The sequence below is a fragment of the Amblyomma americanum genome, chromosome 9 (assembly GCF_052857255.1).
Source record: "Amblyomma americanum isolate KBUSLIRL-KWMA chromosome 9, ASM5285725v1, whole genome shotgun sequence".
In the NCBI taxonomy this organism is placed as follows: Eukaryota; Metazoa; Arthropoda; class Arachnida; order Ixodida; family Ixodidae; genus Amblyomma; species Amblyomma americanum.
This window is the reverse complement of record NC_135505.1, coordinates 32,578,365-32,599,519: the sequence shown is the minus strand read 5'-3', so window position 1 is coordinate 32,599,519 and position 21,155 is coordinate 32,578,365. Positions and strand designations below refer to the sequence as shown.

The 21,155-nt window shown below is 46.3% G+C and overlaps 1 protein-coding gene across 10 annotated transcripts in view; it reads left to right on the top strand.

Annotated features, from left to right (window-relative positions):
* Positions 1-21,155, top strand: part of LOC144104001 (dermonecrotic toxin SPH-like) — a 178,112-nt gene that overhangs the window by 117,771 nt on the left and 39,186 nt on the right. For 9 of the 10 annotated variants that reach the window (XM_077636778.1, XM_077636780.1, XM_077636776.1 and 6 more), the window contains 3 exons: positions 2,712-2,799; positions 9,124-9,364; positions 12,209-12,337. In XM_077636778.1, coding sequence (XP_077492904.1) covers positions 2,755-2,799; positions 9,124-9,364; positions 12,209-12,337 — 415 coding nt within the window. In that variant the 5' untranslated portion in view covers positions 2,712-2,754. Of the gene's footprint in view, positions 1-2,554; positions 2,617-2,711; positions 2,800-9,123; positions 9,365-12,208; positions 12,338-21,155 lie in introns of those variants that run through there. The other variant, XM_077636779.1, reaches the window with a different exon arrangement.

Sequence of the window (21,155 nt, the reverse complement as noted above, 5' to 3'; positions counted from 1 at the left end):
CATGCCATTTCTAGGCCATTCATTGAAACTGCTTAGACTAAGCTTACCAACAACATCATATATCTGCACGCCTTTGCTGCTTTCTTTTCTTTAAATGCACTCTTCACCATTTTGTTCTTTTCATTCACTAACATTTTTATTTACTGTTAGCTTCTTTTCTCCTGTGGCCAGGTGTCAAGTAGTTTTCTGCCCCTTCCATCATTCTATTTTATGTGCACTTTTCTTGCGCATACATACTGTGCAGTGAAGCGATTTTTTAATTAGGGTTTCTAATTCAGGAAAGCGTTGTGTGCTTTCTTACTTTGTCGTCATTATCGCTTTCCGCTATATCGCAAATAATGCCCATTTAATAAATCGAACTGCATGTTACAAGTTGTCCTGGACGTTCCTGACTATAATGACCATGAACCTCTGTTTACAGCTCGTTCTGCTCCGCATTGCACTGGCACCACACTAAGTTTTAGATCCAAGTCAGTCGATTCCGATGCCAATTCAGTCATGTTTGGTGTCGTTCAAGGCAGACTTGTTCAGCAATATGCTAGGAACAATAGTGGTCTTGTTCCAAGGAAATCGGTTGAGTTTGTACTTCAAAGATGGAATTTGGTTTCTTTCATGGACTGATAGCTGTGCTACCGTTGCGCCTCTATCACGCCTCCTTTAGATTCCGCAAGAATCATGAATTGGCCAGTATTTCTTATATTGTTCGTTGCATTGGTCTCACTTTGCCTAAGAACGTAACCGGAGCACTGATGATGATAACGGGTCAGGAGTTTTTGCCGGGTTCTAAGAACTCAGATTTGATGCCTTTAACGCATAAATAGCTAGAAAACAGATCTCTCAGAAGTTCTGGCTCCTCAGAAACGTGAACCCAAGTAACATCATTTTAACCCAAACGGTTCAAGTAAACGGCATGCATGCAACCCTTGAAATGTTTATAATAAAGTTTCTGCAGCATCGATGAGAAACTGTACTTTTGTCTCTAATATTGCGCTAATTGTCTCTCTTTTAGAAGGAAGCGCCTGCAGATACTGTGTTCGCAGCAGAATAAAAATTAGAATTGAAACCTGACGTCGCCTCCTTGTTTGTTACCTTATTTTCAGTCATGCACAAAAGTTGTTTATTTATTTCGAAGCTTCAGTAAGGCGAAAATCGCTGGAGAATATAGCTATGTTACAGTAGTACCATTTACTTTGTTCCGGTAGAAGGCATAAATACCGCCGCTGCCCTGCATTCCGCAGCACTCCAGTCCACAACCGACTTGCTCAATACACTGTGCATAAATGCAGATTTGATGTCCCCAAACGCACAGCGTTTACTTTCATCTCTCTTCAGAAATGACCGCTTTTGATTTTGAGATGTAAGAAAACTCCCTCTGTGGCACCATTTTTCTTCGGCAATAGCTTTTACCTCAACGACGCCGGGCCGGTTTTTTAAACAGAACAAGTATAAGTTTTCACACTGGCAATCATATTGGACAAAAAGCGAAATTTCGGGCACCTGTACGATTTGAAGGGTAATTATAGCGAGTGAAAATGTCGTCTTTAGTCTAGCATTTTCTGTTACTCTTACGACAAGAACATACTAGAAGTTGTTGGCTCAATGATCGTTTTTCTTGATTAGGTCTAACCACTAATCAGTGCTTATTCGGCAGAGCGATACATAGGAACGGTGACTAAATGACTAGGGATATAGAAGCTTCCTGAAAGATTCGGGCTGAAAAGTCTGCTAACGTATTTCCTCATCTTCATCTTGAACAGAAGTGGCATGCTTTGGGGGTCTGGTGTGGTTATGTGCACCCATTAAATATTTCTGCTCTTCTTTTCGAGTTTCTAGATCCAAGGCTTCGCTAATCATTTTTTTTTCAAGTTGCTAGCTCCTGCAGAAGATGTGACAACTGAGCCAGTTGGTGCATCATGGGCGCGGTTGAAAACAGCGCAACGACGACGGGCACGTACGAAGAAAGGCGACGTACAAGCGCAGACTAACATCTGCAGTTTATTGAAAAAACACAGGTATTAATACACTCCAAACACAACCAGGATACATGCTTCTCCGAAAACAAATCTAATCATAAGCATCGAGACACTAATCTCACAATCATGCAGAAGCACCGAAGCTGTGCTTACACATGTTTCACCACTCATTTGGATGTGACATGCGCTTGTCCGTCTTTTTTCTTTGTACGTGTCCGTCGTCGCTGCGCTGTTTTTTACCACGTCCTTGCTAGCTCTTGCAACGCTCTTTCTTCTTGTCACCTTTTCACTGCAATCTCTGCACACCAATCGCAATTTATTTCAAACTCTTCCACGTGTCTTCTCGTGCTCTACAAAGAATCACAAAACAGGACGCGTAGTTATTGTGTATTCGGTCCCTGGTCTATTGTTTACTATTTTTAAACATTTTAAACAAACTCGGAAAACAGCACCTTATGCTCACTAGAAGCCTACCTCAATTTCACAGAAAGGAGCTCGCAATTCTAAAAGGACTAAATAAAGCTTTGGATAATATTATTTCAGAAGATTCCCATTTCTTTTGCATGCCTAATGTACCAGCTGCTCTGGCAAAGCTGTCAAGGTGCAGCTCCGCTCCGAAAGCAAGCAAAGGTGCCTTTGTGCGGTAATATCCACATGTTATTATCCAGGCTGATATCAAGTTGCCGTTTGTTGCTCAAGATGTTATATGTGAATTGAAATTTGTGGTTTTCTTTGCAGATGAATCTGAAACCTGCTTTAGCAAGACACAACGCGATCAAGAATGTGCCAGAAAATGATTTTCCTTTTTTCCCTATTGATTCTCACTGTAAGTAGTCGTTTCGCACTTCGTATCAAATCAAGCTACTCCGCGTGCGGCATAATTCGCGACGTAGAACAGCATTTCATTCAAGTGCTTATTTTGCGCACAAATACAAATATAAAGTCCCGGGTATAAATTTACGGATCACGCTTGGCCGACCAAACTTTTGTTACGGTTTACACGACAAAAATTAGGAAATACTTTACACATATCCTAGCACACGGCACTGATGCGTTTGCGCATCATTTAAATAAGCCATCATTCCTTTTGTGCGTAAAGAGTGAGAAAATTTTCAACGCCGTGAGTGCTCAATCATAGTTTCGTCGCCCCTGTACCTTCAAACGATGCAACTTTTCAGAAGAGATTGCTGTCGAGGCTTCTCCATCAAACAATGGTGCCAGCGAAGACGCTGTTCTCAAGAACAGTTGCAAATTACACTGTACGACTAGAGACAATGCGCACACTACTATCAATACTACTATCATATCGCATATGAACTGCCATTTAAAAGTATCTTGTTTTGACGGTGCTCTTTCTAGACGTAATGCTTAGTTATAATATCAATTCTTGGTTCTGTTAATGTCCGGTGCAAGCTTGCTTGCTTGAATATTCTTCTCTCCATATTACGGCCTGCTGTCAAGTTGGCTTTTCGTGCATAGTAGCGATTTAAATTGCCATTGTTAGTGTTGCAAACTTTAGAAGGCACCATTCCAGGATTGATACGTTTTCGGCCCTGCGTAAGGGCACTATGCAATGGGATTGTAATAAACTAATATACATTATTTCCTGAAGCTGTCCCGCAGTATCTTCAGAGGTGCAACAGGTTTGATAAAAGATGCGCACGTGGAATATCCCAGCTGTATATCCTCTCGGTTAAGACCATATTGAGGAAGTTAAAGAATAAATGTGCTGTATAAATATATCTGAAAACTCATTCATTACCACAGCAGTCCATGATGGGAATAAATTGTCGGAGGAGTTAATGGCAGCCCCGTCATTTTCTTTTGGAAATGCTTTGGCTTTTGCCTTGCAATAGACGTAGTCAGGCTGATGATGACGATGTCCTTTGTTAAAATAATATTTCTGTAACTTCTATGCGTTTTGGCTTGCTATGAAATTTCAAAGCGCAATTTTCATGTTCGAGCGACATTGTATATTCCCGTTTGTAGTTAACGGCACTGTATGTTTTAGTTTTAATACAGTGTGCTGGCTGTATGACAATCTAATTTTACCTTGCCTGCTTGTGTTTTTTACTTTCTCTTAGTACTCATTTCTTCGCGAATTAGGAAGTGTTGTACTGTATATTTTCGTCATATTGTTTTTGCTATTGTGTTCTAATTCCCTGTTCGATATGGTGCATCATCTCAATGAAAATCTATTTTCCTCTTGTATCTGCCCTAGAATAATGTCCGCAAAGGGCGCTCTAGGTAGGTAATAAATAAATAAACAAATAAATAATATAAAACTCCTATTGAACGTTCTAATATTGTTGTTGCTACTATAATCGTGTACGCATCTCAAGCACTGGTACCTAATTTACACCGGCTGCTGACCGGTCGCACATTTACTTCATGTTATGTCCTGCGGTTCTTCTCCGTGTTTATTATCACATGCTGAACTTTGTTTCCTGGCAGCGAATATTGAGTTTACGGTATGCTATAGAAATTTACTGATTTCTCTTCTGCATAATTTTTAAGTTTCTGTGAGACATTTTCAGTCAGTTTATGTTCAATTCGGCATCAAGGACGCAAACGTAGGTTGTTTCGGCGTTGGTGGCAAAGCTTTTGATACATGGCGACCAACCCTTGATGGCGAAAATTGCTAGAATACTCAACCACACACAGCTCACATACCTCTATTATTGTTGTCTTTGTAGTAGCACAATAAATGTATCCAATAAACAAACCATTTATGCAATTGGCGTCTACTAAGTTAAGAGACATGGAACAGCCAAAATTCTGACCTACTCAGGGAGGCATCGCCCCCCTTAGGACGTTTCACACTTATCATTCTTTCCACTTTTTTAAATCTATTATTTTGGTGGCAAAGTGTTCAAAATACGGCCCCTTACACATGCCGTCTCTTTATCACATTTAATAGTCAAGATAAGCATATAATACTCTAAATGCGCACTGCTCACAGCTCAATAAGTTAGTACTAGCGGCTGCTGAGTTCGTACTCTCTCTGTGTCGAACCAACCTACTGCAGTGTCGAGAACACTTTGAAAGCAGGAGTTTTGACGTGCGCCCGAGCATAAGAAGGCATTCGTTAAGCGCAGCCATGCCTGTCATTGACGACAGTGCGTCTTCAATAGCGGCGACAGGCGAAGAAGGTGGACGACGAAGCTGCGACAGGTTGGAAGACAACGCTATGCGAAGTGAAGACAAACGGCACCTTAAAGTACCCAGGGCAGCGTAAATGTGACTTAAAATCTTCAGGCCAGCGCTGAGGGCGCAGATAGAGAAGTCCTCAGCGCCATTCTGCTAATTCACAGCTACACGCACAGGCTGCGCCCAATATCGGTGCTACAGAGACGACCGGTATAGTGCCATCGTGTGACCCTTTATCCCCCAGTTCCCCAACGGTCAACGTGTGAATCCGACGTGCGCATGCCATAGCACAGGCAAACCATTGGACTGACAGAGTGACCCTCTGCGCCAAAAAAACCTTGCTAAAATGTAACACAGAAGTAAAGCGCGCCTTCCGTGCTTCTCGGGTATGGAACAGCCCCAACGAGAAATAGAAGAAGGCCATCACAAGTAGTGTGAGGCCATTGATTGATAACATTTAGAAACTCTCAAAAGCCGGCAGTGTTTATCAAAGACTTGCACTGAAAACCTTATAACAGCGCAATGGTGATTACGGAGTCACGGCGACAGTGCACGAATCTACGACACTTCGTAGGACCTGCATGAGTACCTTAAAACTCCTCGGTGAAAATCGACAACATTGGTTGCAAACTTTCCGTGTTAAGGAGTGCCACAGATACTTCTCGTGTTCTCCGCTGACTTGAACACCCATTACAGCAGCAGCTAATCAGTGGGGTTGCCCTAGAATAGCAGCTTCGAACACAAAGACCGCTCTTCACAGGCGAAGAAGAAGACGCCGTCAAAGCGAAGAGTAGGTGTAATCTATTTTAATTCCAGTGTGTATGGCCATCTTGTTCTGAACTGCTCGGCACCGCCGTGGATTGTGCGTGTCAAGGTCATCAGGGGAGGGGGTGACAAGGAAGAGTGATCCGAACCAAAAATAGTATGCGAGCCATGCTTCGCTCAGAATGCCATGGGATTTCATTTCCGAGCCTCGAAACCGGGAAATGAAAAGTACTTGATGGTAACGAAAGTCAACGCCTACGACATGCGAGCTTACGACTATCTCCATTGCCTAAGTGTACCTTTAAGGAAAGAGGGTGTGGGATGAATTGTAATCTCTTGCACAGAGTTATCCAAGTCTTTCGCAACGGCAGTTAGGGGTCTGAATTTGTGATATTCACTGGGTAAACGGACCTCACTCTGACGGTCGACCGGGCTACAGCTGGCGTGCCCTCGCTAGTCGGGGCCAATGCTTCAGAGTGTGCAGTTCTGATTGCGGGTCAACTTTTCGACGGGCAACCGGGCATCACGAATGCGAGGTGATGGAACACCCTGTTGGTTTTGAGGAACACAAGCACGTCGAAGAACGATATGGCACGCTGCATTTAGTTGTAACCTCCGAGCACTTAAAGCAGTCTGTCTGCCTGGTGGGCAGAACAACAGTGGTGACCCCTTCCTTTACGTCACAGAGATGTCTTCGTGGGCTTTCATCCCAAGTGCCAAAAAGGCTGGAAGCATTACCATACCAATCTGTGTGGTCGGAATTGACAAGGCCAGCAAGCCATTTTGAAGAGTTCACATTGGTCACCTTTTGTTTTTTATTCGAAAGCATCCGGCAATGCCAATTGATTGTTGTCTTTAACCCCTTCATCCCGTTCGTGTTGATGGATGTGGTTCGCAGCACATTAGCTGGACTAGTGGCGCATTTTGCATACGATATACCGAGAATCTTCTTATCGACTGCTCTTAACACTCATAAGGGGAGTGAGTTTTCAAGAGGCAAATTAAATATACAATCGCATGATAACCGCGGCTGTTACAAAGAACTGAGATGCGGATTGATATACTGAGGCACGTCCTGTATTAAATGCTCTTATGTGCATATTGCTTGAGGCATTCATGTGGAACTATGGCCCCACAGATGTCAAAGGGCAGATTCGGGTTCTGATTCGGTTGTCGCCCAGTGTCGCAAAGTGTGGCGCTAGGATCTGTACCCAGCCTCTCTACATGGCAAGGCGAAGAGAAGTAGGAAGTTCGGTGAGCTTTCTTTCATGCAGCTTCGAAGTTCATGGCATTTGCAGATAATGTGGGAAGCGGTACCTGACTTCGGCATCGACGGCACATTTCTTCATAGGGATCATTGTCGTAAAGCTTGTGTCTTAATGGGGTCAGCGCAGTGTCTATTTCGAAGCAGCAGACCAGACTCGGCGTGCCCTTGGGCATCTTCCTCGGCATGGACAGAATAGGGCGCGCCTCCTTAACGCCGCGTACCTATCGTTCACCAAGTAGGTGCTGAAGTGGCCTGCTGCACCGCTTCTTCCTGATTTCTTTAAAGGCAGGTGGATCCAAAGGTCAGGCGCTCGTGAACATCTTATGTGTCCTGCCTTTTGTCCCTGGTCGGTGTTTTTGTGCTCCCTTCTTCCCAAAAGGTGCTAAGGGAAAGGACGGAGATTCTACGTTACCTGAGGCGATGTGGGACATGCCTAAAACGCTACGTTATGGACGTAATGAACGTTATGGTCATCGTCCTGAATTAAAGTCGAATATCGGTTCTGAAGCGATATTCTGAGTTTTTCTACTTTCCCTCTAATTATTAACACCTTAACAGTTTACCGCCTAACCAGTTTCTTCCCTCCCCTCTTGAAGTCTAGGTTAATTGAAGACCTGGCTACCCTGTAGTCGCTACAACCCACCTTTGAGAGGACTTTCATATCCTGCATGATGCCAGGGGGAGCACATAGCGCGAAGTCGCATTTTCAGCCTACCATTGGAGCTTTTCAAAGTCCATTTCCTGTTGCCTCTTTGGTCGTGATTATGGAGAACAGTGCAGGAGAGGAATGTTTAGCACCTAGCAATAAGTCCCTTCCCCTTAGAGCAGAAAAAAGTCTTCTGTTACGGTCTGGAAACTGACGTATCGAAGGCACTTATGTTCCCTAGTTCCTTAGTTTAGAATCACGGCCATGTTTATAATCACTACATATATTTTGTTGTATAGAGAAATTAGAGGATAAACTGCAACGAAAGTCATATAAGGGAAGAAAAAAAACAGATAATGATTAGAATATACATGTAGAGTGCAAAAGCTAGGCGTAGTTAAGCGAGAGACGAGTTTGCTAGGGTCACAATCACCAAATTAGTACCACGAAGAAGACCACGATAAGCGGGTGGTGACGCCGAATGGAGCGCTCGCGCTATGCCAGGCTAGGCGTTAAGCTTACGCTCCTAGCTGTGGAAAATGGCGACGATTTTACTATGTTCTGAACCTGCCGATTAGTGGTTTCGGAGTAAAAGACAATATCCTGTATGCATTTCTGTGCGCTCTAATTCGTCTCTTCCAATTTTTTAGGACTGCTTTTGCAGCCTATACCCACTTTCATCTCACACGCTATCAAGGGAATTGTAACTCAACTGCTTAGCTTGAGGACTTTTATGTTTCGGCCATGGGCAACTCCGCCATGTTAAAGAACTAATTGTTCTGAGCTGCGCACACAACCGAAGACCATAGTTATACCCATGGCAGGGCGAACTTTCTCCTGTGAGCACATAGCTTTTTTCTCAAGCTATCTACCATTCAGCCACGGAACCTACACTCCCCACATTTTTTGGTATAGATGAGCAGGTGAACTGAAGAGAATATGCGCGCATCTCCGAGCGGCAGCTTTTGATTACTTGAGTAGAGGCAGGTGGCCAAATATGGGCATTCGAACGCGGCCTTGACAAAAAGACAGAAAGAATTTCGTCAAAAATGGTAAAGTTACATATTGTGCCTCTGATTTCCCATATCTTTTGGCATGCTTTGAGAAAGTGCCTTCGCGGTATAGGTTATCAGTGTAAAGTACATGCGTGCTCTCTGCGTTCGTAAACTCTTTTGTGTCGTTCTTGCTACTGTATCAGTAATTAAGCTCAGAATGAATGGTGTCAGGTGGTGCCTTAGTGCATATATAACATCGTATACTGGCCTGCACCTCCGACATTAATCCACCGAACTAACAAATCTTGCTCCGGATGTGCCATGTAGGTCCATGCATCTGATGAACCCCGGCCGTTTTACCTGTTCGGACATATGGCAAACAGCTTGGAAGAGGTGGATGATTTCTTGCAACAAGGTGTTAACGCTTTAGAGGCTGACTTCACCTTTGCATCGAACGGAACCGCACTTAAGTTGTACCACGGCCCTCTCTGTGACTGTGGTCGTGACTGTAAGAAATCCACTGAAGTTACGGCCTATCTTTCTTACTTGAGGAACTCCGTCAACGAAGGTAAGTCCTTGAGGAGACACGAAATCTCTTGAAAGGAACACGCGATTCATGAAAGAAAGAAAAGCCAGGTGAACACTGTCGCTTCCCCGAGTGTCTTTAATGCACCATGAGGATTGCTCATACCAGTGGCTAAGAGGAAATCGCAGGTTTTAGCAGATAATCTCCACAATATCAATTTTGAAGTTAGTACACTTCGGTCCTGAAGCGAATAACTTCTGACAACACCTTTCGCATAGAACGTAGCCAGGACTGTCTAATCCTGCAAAAGGTGCTCATGTACAAAGGAAGCCAAGTAGGTAGTTCACATGGCTTTCTAGATTAAGCTGTTTATGTCATTTCTCGACACTGCACGAGGTCACAGAATGCCAAGGCGGATTTCGACGGCAGTGTTAATTTAAAAATGAAAAGCTGCCGCGTCATGTGCTATGTTAGTCCTCCTTGGAGGCACCCGGAGGTAAACTCCGTATAATTCTGTTTTCTTACTAACAACCGGTTGTTTCCCTGTTTTGGTGACAGTGATGTTATTGGGTAGAAAAATACGCGTTTATTTCGGGGAAAATGTGATTTCGCGTTATTACTTAATTACCAGAAATATGCTTGTTGGGCGAGTTGTTGAATCATGATGGTAAAACAGCGTGTTATAGGATGAAACAAAGATAGAACATATGACAATACGAGCGCTAACTATCAACTTTTTTCTAGACATCGGCACGTATCAATACGTATAGGAGTCGCTAGCATGAAATAGAAGGGAGCAATCAGGTCCACCGATATACAATTCATTCCTTGCATCGATCTAGAACCGCGAGCTATTTTCCAAGTGCCTGTACACCTGCTGCCTGCGCGCGCAGTATTCGTAGCCTCTTTAATCTCCCAAATTTAACAAGAACTTTATTTGGTTCTTAGATCCGAGACAATTGCATCTGTTGGGGTTATGATACCCGTGCAAAAAAAGAAAGCAACTGCCAGCGCTAAAAGCGCATTTTAAGCTTGTATATTGGGCTATTATCAAGTACTGCTGACAGACCTGCTAAAATGTCCATTCCAGCGCATGATTCAAGAATGTTTTGCATTGCAGAGACATCTGTCTCATACTGGGTAGCCTGAGCCTCTATGGCTAAAGACATGCTCCAAAAAAATGAAAAAAGCAGAACGATGAGACATACACTAAGATACAAGGGGCATCAAGATGGCAGGAAAGTAGCTGCGGTCCCTTATATTCATGAGACCTCCCGCAGCGTAAATAAATTCGGAAACGAGCAAGCGTTGAAGTGATGTATTCTGCACGTATCAAATTGTCCGTGGTCTGTAAAAGCCAAATCCGTGCGCTAACAAAAAAGAAAAAAGAGGACGTGAAGCTGGACATGAAAAATGAATGACGCTTGTGATGAGGGTATTGTTTACTGTGTGCTGTCGTCTTGTAGCCATAAGTATATTCGGCAGAGAGGTAGACGCGTAAACAGCAGGGTAGTGAACACCAGTGCATTATTATAAGAACAGAGTCACCTAAGTTAGCACTCTCGTCAGTGAGGGACACGATCAGGTAACAGGGACGTCCAAAGTAATGCGTTCTCTTTTTTGAATGGAGTCAAATTGCCTTTTCCTCAAAGACAAGAATGTTAGAAAGATTATGGAGGCTATGAACACTGCTCTTGCTGGCAACAGGTGTGTGAGCGTGGTATCACTCACATCACCAGGACAAGAAGTGGCGTTTCTAAATCGATGGCAACCAGAGAAAGGCAGAGTTGCATTAGTTGACCAGATTGCTCCATTCCATTTCAAGATGGCGGTGCCTACATGTATTTGTACCTAAGAACAGCAAGAAATAAAAAGGTCAGCACTCATGTCTTCGTGCGTCTTTCTTGTTCTGTGTTGTTACGCGCTATTCTGCCATCACTTTTTACCGCTACTGAACTCAAAACTTCTGATGTCGCAAAAAGATGTCCGTGGTCACCATTTGGCCTAACACCAGAGATCCATAAATCAATTACTCATTCTTCATCATTCTTTACTTGTGAAAAACAACCTCTAGTTAAGATGTCTGCATTTTTTCTGATCTATTCTGCCTTACTTATCAGTAAATGCATTTTGCTCTTTTTTTGCTTCCATTATATGAACGTTAATCTATCAATACAGGCAAAATTCAGCTGTCTCAATGCTTGTCGCGAACTTCAGGTCATTGAAAGAACTCAGAGCCCCGCCACTATGGCGCCATTTTATGCGTATTTAGCGTCCTTTCTCTCCCCTCCCTCACCGACGTGAGCATTGAATTGTGACAGGTACTGCTGATTTGCCTTCTCCCAATAATTCGCGTTTTTGCGTATCGCAAAAAAAATCCTTCTTATTCACGTTTTTCGTGCCGTTCTTTAAAAGTGTTGCTACGCGATTAAAAAGCAGGCGTCTCCTGAACAACGCATATTTGATGGCTCTACGCGGTCACCATGTTGACCAGCCATGAAGTTCGACTACTTCGACTTCGTGCGGCAGGCGAAATCTATTTCGGCCTCCTGATCACGCTGGCAACTGCAACTCATTATTATTGGTGTGATATCGTACGCTCGCAATCAAGGGAATATAGTTACCGCTACTTTGGCGTGCCAGGAGCGCTATGCTTTTACTAGGAAATAGTAATGTAGTACGCAATTCTTGGCAGCGGCGAAAATTAGTTGAGTATTCACAGCTTTGTCGCGACGCTTATTCGTCGCAAGCAACGTCGGGAAAACAAAAACAAAGCGGCAGCAAAAAAAGATATCTCACTCTAATTTATATCAGCAACGAAACTGCACTGACAATTTAAAAATGCTTCCATCTTGGCACTTTCATTTTTTCTACTTGACCTTAAAGGAGGAAAGTACGCGGACAAGATGCTGCTCTTTTACGCTGACACCAAGACTAGCGACCTCTCCGGAGACAGCGTGTATCAAGCTGGAGTCAGCATGGCCAACAACCTGATGAGTTACCTTTGGAACAATGGTAAGCGGCTCTTTGTATCCAGTAGTGTGGGATACTGTCTGCATTTTTGCTTGGAACTTGCGGGATTTTGAAAACAAGATAATTAGCTCCTCGTTTAACGAACACAATGGTCGCACTCAAAGAAGTTGTATGCAACACAGAAGGAGAAGCTTAAGAACCTGTTCGACATTCAGCACCCCTGGGTGTTTGCACATGCAAACGTAAAAATCTACTGAAGATTTTTTTGCTGAATTGCAAAAGAAGAACTGTCATAAACAAATTGAAATACAGCTGCGGCAGCGTGCCGCCTGCCGCGCATAGTGGACTGGGTGCCGCGAGTTCTAAGGGGAGCACGTCCAAGCCATCATTTTCGTAGTCCTTGATGCTGCGGTGCCTCCATTCGCCCTCGTTCCTGTGCCTAAGCTGTGCACACAACAAAACGGTCGCAAGTTAGCTTAGCTTCGTTTTCGCTCGGTTTCACGCAGACCTTTCTATGGCGGGAAAGCCGATTTCGAGTGCTAGAGGTGGAACCAGAAGTACTGCAGTAAGATCGTCAAGCCGGTTTCTGCGCACACTTCGGCAGTGCGAAAACGAGAGCTTCGAGTGCGTCTTATTTTGCTACTTCCTATGAGACAACCGAGCAGCTCATTGGCTCGTTGATCTGAACAGGGACATTTTTAGGCTGTAAAGTAGAACATTTATTGTTGGAAGGGCTACTTGGGCGATAAATACTACCAAGCTTTGCGCATATAGTGCATATAGTCTTTCAGGACTGTAATAATCTTATCAGTCCTACTTTGTAAAAATTTCCTTGTCGCCTTCGGCGAGAGCAGCTTTCGTGAATTGGTTTTTAACTGGTCTTTTGGGGAAAGGAAATGGCGCAGTATCTGTCTCATATATCGTTGGACACCTGAACCCCGCCGTAAGGGAAGGGATAAAGGAGGGAGCGAAAGAAGAAAGGAAGAGAGAGGTGCCGTAGTGGAGGGCTCCGGAATAATTTAGACCACCTGGAAATCTTTAACGTGCACTGACATCGCACAGCACACGGGCGCCTAACCGTTTTTCCTCCATAAAAACGCAGCCGCCGCGGTCGGGTTCGAACCTGGGAACCCGGGTTCGAACCCAGCTTTCGTGAAGAAATGCAAAAGAAGTCTCAACAGAATAGCACATTTGTATTTCTGCTACACCAAAATTTGTCCGCTCCTGACGAGGTCAAACCTACAAAATCGCGCTAAACAGTCGGAATCAAAAGCCTACTAAGCCAAGAAGTGCCTGGAATTCCGCTCGTTGGAGTAATGTCATTTCAATGGCTGCGCTGGGGCAGAAAGCGACGTGTTAGAGAGACAAACAGAGACGTTAAGCGCAATCTACAATCTGTGATTTTATTCCAGAACAACGAAACGGAGAAAACTAGTACACATAACCAACGTCCGACGATAAGCGAAAAAACACAATAAACTGCAGGCAAACGCCACGATGGTTTCAAGAACCGAACAAACAAAGCGACCAATGGCTTCATCCCCTCCGCTCCCAACAGATGCACACGCTTAGGCGACACTCATGCTGGTCGTTTATCAGCGCGCAAAATATCTACTTCCCTCCGAGTGAGCGCAATGGACGAGGAGCTAACGTAATCACCTTTATTTATATTCATGGCGAAGGCCTCAATATCCTGACGCGTTTTTCTATAATTTGAACGAGACGAAATTGCTGTGTTTTCAAAATATGGTTGAAGCTTGTGTTTGTGGCAATGATTGGCCAAATTTCCAGGAGCCTGAAGGGAGCGACAGTTTCTTCTGTGCTCGAAAAGCCTTTCATATAGGCAGCCTCCAGTTTGTCCCACGTAGCACTTGCCGCTGCATAAAGCCACCACTGCAGAGCGTATACGCCACACCTTCCAACACATGTCAAAATTTTGGGCGCATCACTCGTGTCTTCTTGCATAGATCCCGTGAACTTTCGTAGCGAGAACGACCAGGTATTTCCGTTTATTGTTGAGCAAAAGCTGTCCGATCGCTTCCTTGTTGGGTGTAGCTTTTTACCATCGCCGTACGCTGCCGTAAACAAATCGATATCAGAAATCGAGGTTGTTGATAAAAGAAAGCTCGACAAGTCATTACAACATTACGATTGACGATCTTTCCTTGCTGAAGTTCAAACAAGAAACCTGCACGGATCTGCGTGTTTACACGCAGATAGCGTACGCATGCAAAAGCGTGGTCGTTATAAAGTGAAGAAAGTCTGCATGCCCATGGATAAATGGAAATGTTCTATCCACGATAGCTGAAAAAATTAGCAGTGGCTTTGCTCGGCTATGCCAAGCATATGCGTAGCGAGAGTTGCGCTCAGCCGCTGAGCATCAGTTGCTGCTCAGGAGCAATTTCGCTCTCCTTTTCCTTGGCTATACACACTGGTAAACGCCCCGCTATATGTATACCCCCAATAATACCTCTGCGCATGCGCACAAAATAGAGGCGCTTTCAAGCGGCTCCGGCGAAGCGTCAGACTTGCCTTCTGCGCAACAGAGGCGCACAGCTGCGCAGGCGCCGGCGCCAGTGCGTCTGCCGCGGCTATTTCACTCCTCTGGAATGCCCACACCGGCGAGGCGCACGCGGCGGCGGCGGCACCGGCGCGCCAGCTGTTCGCCGTGTGACGTCACTGCTCCTCGCGCATGCGCAGCCCGGCTCTGCAGGATCCACGCGAAACTGCTCAACCTCGGCCAGTGTAGCTCACGCTACAAAAGAACTGTCTTGGGCGCGTTGTCGCCGTTCCCCTAAAAATCAGTATTCGTGCTGCTTATAAGATGGCTCGCAACAAAGTCACTGCTTTGCTTAGAGTTGGCAAACGATAACACTTCAAAAGTAAATTTTCTGAATCTGTAAATAGAGTGTCTAAGGCTTGGACTGTGGTTAAAGAATTACGGGGCAGTCGTCAGAAAGGTGCTGTTAGATGCGGGCCCCTGGTTCGCCTGTGCCGTCTCTCGCCAAGGTCGGTGTCCCCGGGTTCCGGATCGGGAGACTGCTGTAGTGGGGTTGACGAAGAGATGAGAGGGTCTTCGAGGTGAAGAAGAGACTGAAGGGTTTATTTACATTTATACAAAGATTGAAAGAGTGAATCGGGAGCTGACGAACACACGCCAGATCGCTGCTTAAATAGGGTCCGCTGTCCCCAGGTCCCTAGTTGGGGAATCTAGTTCATTAAAAATGCGTCGAATCACTGTGATGTAGATCACGTGTCCAGTCTTCCGGGTCCGCCCCCAGCCACACACTCTTGCCACTTCTGGCAGATTGGGGTCCGCGCTGTCCAGGCTTCAGTGATGAATAGCCCGAAGGGGGTCCCACTGAGAGCGTCGAAGGTCAGTCACCTGCACTTCACAGCGGTAGCGTGGGGGCGAATGGATCCCACCGCAGTTCGCAGAAGCTTCCACGTAGAGCGTGGGAAAGCACAGTCCAAGTCGAAGTTGTTTTCGAAGCACGAAGATTCCAGAGACGTTGGCTTAGTTAAACCCGGCCGCATTAGTCACGGCTGATTTGCAGTTCCGCCGCTCGCCGGCTCCCCCGCCGTCCCCTCCGGGAGAAAAATGTCCCGGGTGGGTCCGGTGTTGAGAACAAAAGACGAGTTCACCAAAGCCTTTCTCAAACAGCAGGGGGGGGGGGGGGGGGAAGGACCCTTGTAGACGCCACCACCTGCACTCGTAGCGCTGCAACCACATCGACGGCCCTTTGAAGCCTCGGTAGATTGATGATTCCCAGTGGCTTTAATATTCTTGGCATGTTGGCGTCTCCAAACGTAACAGCTCCTCCGCGGCCAGGACAATCTCGATCGGCCAGTGGTCACAATCACTGGTCGAGAAGAGATGACTTGAGTTGTAGCGTGGGAGGCCCTTCTTCATCTTGTCTGCAAGCACAGAGTAGAGTCCTAAACCTCGGACAACGGAGGCATTAGTCGAAATCAGCCACTCAACATGGCGCCACTCCCCAGGCAGTGCACGAAATTCACCCGAGAGCCGCCAGGCTGTTTTGCAATACTACTGCATTGTCAATGTAAACGTAAGCACAAAATTTTGTAGCTGACAGCAGTAATCTCGGCTACTAAGAACAGCTTCCATGTCTGCCAAATTCGCTGCCAAAGCCCGATTCGCCGAACACGGCTTGAAGAGAGGTGGCAAATTTGGAAGCAAAAGAAAAAGGATAATAGGACACCACGCCAAAACAAAGCTAACTAGCACCTAAAAAAATACGAAAAGGCACCGAATTGCCACCGAACGGATACCTCAATTATGGGAATAACCTGCTCAATCCGTCGGCATTGCCATGACATTTGCCCCTTTTGTATCGCACAGAAAAGTTATATTGCTGGAGGGCTAGACTCCATCGAAGCAAGCGGCCATTCTTGGGCGACATTTGACGCAGCCATGTAAGCGGACAATGATCTGTCTCGAAAGTAAATTTCGCCCCGTAAACATAACAGGCTAGCTTCTGTGCGGCCCAAACCAGACAAGCGCATTCCTTTTCCGAAGCGCTGTAGGCTTCTTCCCTTACGGTTAACTTCCTGCTGGCATAAAGGATAGGGTGCTCCTCATTGTCGTCTCCGACTTGGCTTAATACGACCCCCATACCCCGGTCGCTGGCGGCACACTGGACCACGAATTCCTTGCTGTAGTCCAGCACGCGTAACACGGGCCGCGAAACCAGCACGCTCTTCAAGCTCTGAAACGAAATTTCTTTTGCTGCGTCCCAGATAACGCTATTCGGCTTTTCTTTGCGAAGCGCATCGGTCAAAGGACTTGCTAGCTGTGAATAGTTGGGTATGTACCTTTTTTTAGTACCCCACAAGACCGAGAAATGACCGTACATCAGTCTTAGTTCGGGGCTGCGGGAATTCAGCGATAGGGGCTATCTTGAGGTCTGACGGTCTCCTCGTCCCTCTACCGACATGACCAAGATAGGTGACATGTGACCAGCCAAAACTACATTTTTCGGCCTCAATGGTTAGCTCAGCGTCCCTCAAACTCGTTAGTACCCTCCTGAGATGGGAAACATGGTCTTCCCAAGAGTTAGAAAAAATGGCCACATCGTCAAGGTAAGGCAGCGCGAAATCCTGCATGTCCTTGAGGATGATGTCCATTAGCTTTGAAAAGCTAAAAGGTGCATTCTTTAGCCCAAAACTGAGCACCAAAGGTCGGAATACCCCCATGGGAGAAGTAAATGCTGCATACCGACTCGCGCTTTCCGAGAGGGGGACTTGCCAGTACCCTCTCACTAGGTCAAGGGTGGAGATGTACTGTGCCGCGCTAACTGTCTTGATCCTTTCTTCGATGTTCGGTATTGGGTACAGCTGGTACTTTGTTATGGTATTCAGCTTCCTGTAGTCCACGCAAGGTCGCGGATCTTTGCCCTCGCCTGACATTAGCAACACTGCCGTTATGTAGCGAAAAGCATTTGGTATCTCGACCAAGTCTTACATGTCTGAATGTACTAAATGTATAAAAGCAAACCTGTGCCAAATTTTCAAACACAAAGAAATTTGCTTGCTTGGAACGGTTCTACATAAGCAAACAGCTCATCATCAACTCGGGAAATGTCTTCGCTGAACTCCTGTGAGTGCCTTTATCACTTGGTAGCATCTCAAATTGACACGTCCTTTCTAACTCACTGGCACAATCACCTTTATTTAAGTTTTACGAAAACAGTAGCACATGATCAAATCCAAATTTTAACCTAAAACAAAGTAGCATTTCCTTCCCCGTTTTTACACGCACACAAAAAAAGAGGAATAAAAAAAACAGCTACTTCGAATTGCTACGCGGGGTCAAACATGGCTCACCACCCCCGCGTCGAAAGGATTAGTCCTTCAGCCGCGCCCGCCGGGGTCGCGCTCTGACTGATTGTACGACTGTCAACTCGTGACAAAGGGCAACTGAAAGAAGACATTCCTGATCGCTACTGTCCTCTCCACAGTCCCTCGATGCGCTCAGTAGGCCCCGGTAGCTCATGCAGTGCCGATAACCGATTCCGGGTGACGGACAGCGACCGGAGCGAGAAGCTGCTCTCTGTTCTCGCCCCAAGCAAGCCCGCCTACCCTTTCGCCCTGCGCGCTTCCTCGAATACAGTGCGGAAAGTGCAGGACCCATCCTTGCCAATTGTGGGCGCCGAAAACGCCTGCATGCATGGTGTCTGTTGCTCGACCCCTGAGCTCGCATGCACCGGGTGTCTCGCAAACTAGCGCCTTCTGATCTTTCCTGCCGCTTTGCCTTTATCTTTACTGCCTTTCTGTCAGGTCGGGGTTTTCTGCGTCTTAACGCTGGCCGATCCCTTTCAAGAACCTCGCTCCTGTCCTGCTTGCAAGATGCGCTTTTCTCTTTCTGTTACTGCGGTCACCTTTAGAAGCACTTGCGCGTGCCGCCTGACCAGTAACTTTACCTGCAAAATTACAAGGTTCCATGCGGGAAGTCTTTTCTTTCCCTTCTGCCGCCCTTATATCTGTGCTAACATTAGCACCTGTCTGCGCTCCTGGATTTAGGGCTTGGCATTTCAACCGTTTTTTCTTGGTCCGTGCCCCCTTCCTGTTTTTACGCCTAGACACTTCCGTTTGTGTCTCCTGATCGCAACTAGCTTGATCTAGTTTTTCAGAGGCACCTCGGAGACCTTCATCCGATTGCAAACTGGCCGCTTTGCCTTCGCAGGTCAGTGTCAGCTCCACACCGCTGACAGACGAACCTTCCGCTGCCCCCGAGTTGGGCAGTTCGCTTTCCTGAAGGCAGTCATCCACCGCCCGCTTATCGGCCTGAGCGCTTACCCCTGAAACGCCCTGCTCGTCTGCAATTGAGCTTTCGTCCTCTGTCTCCGCGTGGCTTTCGATACAGCGTTTCGACATACTTACAGCTCCGCAATCTTCATGCAGGTTGTGCGCTGTTTCACAGTACTGTCTGTCCAACTGGAACGATCCGGCCTGACTCGCTCTCTCTGGGGCCTTGGCTCTCGAGATCTCATCTTCCAGTTCCTTTCTCTCATGCGCAAGCTGCAACCTTCTGAGCTCCCATTTCTTTTTCTCTGCCGCTAGCCTTTGTTCCTCTATGTTTCTCCACTCATCTTCCTTTTTCTTTAGCTCATCTTCCTTTTTCTTTCGCTCATCTTCCTTTTTCTTTCGCTCAGCTTTGAGGAGTTCCCACGTATCGGTAATTATTCCTTCCTCGGCAGTTTCCAAGAGCAATTTGCAAATGTCCGTCTTTTTGATCTTAACCCCTACATCTACACCCAACTTTTCGCACAGTGACAGCAAATCTGACCTTAGCAACTTCATTAGATCCATGTTTACTGTTCCGAGCCTTGAACTTTGCTGCACAACTGTTGACGTGAGCTACACACACTTGTCTCACTGAACAACTTCCCTCGATTCCCAGCAGTTCAATGTATTAACCCAAACAATTGAAGCCTGGCGAATCTCAAGCAAAGTTCAAGCACTCACCCACGGAAGCAACACCACGCCGCATGGTCGATCCAACCGCTGCCAACCAGTTGTTAGATGCGGGCCCCTGGTTCGCCTGTGCCGTCTCTCGCCAAGGTCGGTGTCCCCGGGTTCCGGATCGGGAGACTGCTGTAGTGGGGTTGACGAAGAGATGAGAGGGTCTTCGAGGTGAAGAAGAGACTGAAGGGTTTATTTACATTTATACAAAGATTGAAAGAGTGAATCGGGAGCTGGCGAACACACGCCAGATCGCTGCTTAAATAGGGTCCGCTGTCCTCAGGTCCCTAGTTGGGGAATCTAGTTCATTAAAAATGCGTCGAATCACTGTGATGTAGATCACGTGTCCAGTCTTCCGGGTCCGCCCCCAGCCACACACTCTTGCCACTTCTGGCAGATTGGGGTCCCCGCTGTCCAGGCTTCAGTGATGAATAGCCCGAAGGGGGTCCCACTGAGAGCGTCGAAGGTCAATCACCTGCACTTCACAGCGGTAGCGTGGGGGCGAATGGATCCCACCGCAGTTCGCAGAAGCTTCCACGTAGAGCGTGGGAAAGCACAGTCCAAGTCGAAGTTGTTTTCGAAGCACGAAGATTCCAGAGACGTTGGCTTAGTTAAACCCGGCCGCATTTGTCACGGCTGATTTGCAGTTCCGCCGCTCGCCGGCTCCCCCGCCGTCCCCTCCGGGAGAAAAATGTCCCGGGTGGGTCCGGTGTTGAGAACAAAAGACGAGTTCACCAAAGCCTTTCTCAAACAGCAGGGGGGGGGGGGGGGGGAAGGACCCTTGTAGACGCCACCACCTGCACTCGTAGCGCTGCAACCACATCGACGGCCCTTTGAAGCCTCGGTAGATTGATGATTCCCAGTGGCTTTAATATTCTTGGCATGTTGGCGTCTCCAAACGTAACAGTGTGTATGAGGCCACTGCTAAGAATATTGGACCACAGTCTATAATGACAGCTCAACAATTCATTTCCTTTTTCTCGTCTGCCGCAAAAAGCTCCTCTCGTATTACGGCTAGTTATCGTGTGCCGCAATCAGTGGCAGAGTCTGCATTTTTGCCAGAGTTCACCGAAGATTGCATTCGTGATACCTTATTTCACTTCAAACAGTGGTAGTCAGTGGAAACAGGTGACTTGTCTGCGGAGGTTGTTCGCAGGAACTTCGAGACAGTGAAGAATGATCTTTTAACAATCATAAATAGCATTATAGAAACAAAAATGTTACAGCCTGGACTCAAGGGATATCTTGTAGTTCCTCTTTACAGACGCTGAAAAGTTGGTGCTGTCGCAAACTATAGACCTATTTCGATACTTTCGTGCATTGAGCTCATCCATGATATGCATATTTTCCATGTAATGCAAAGCTTCATCGATGC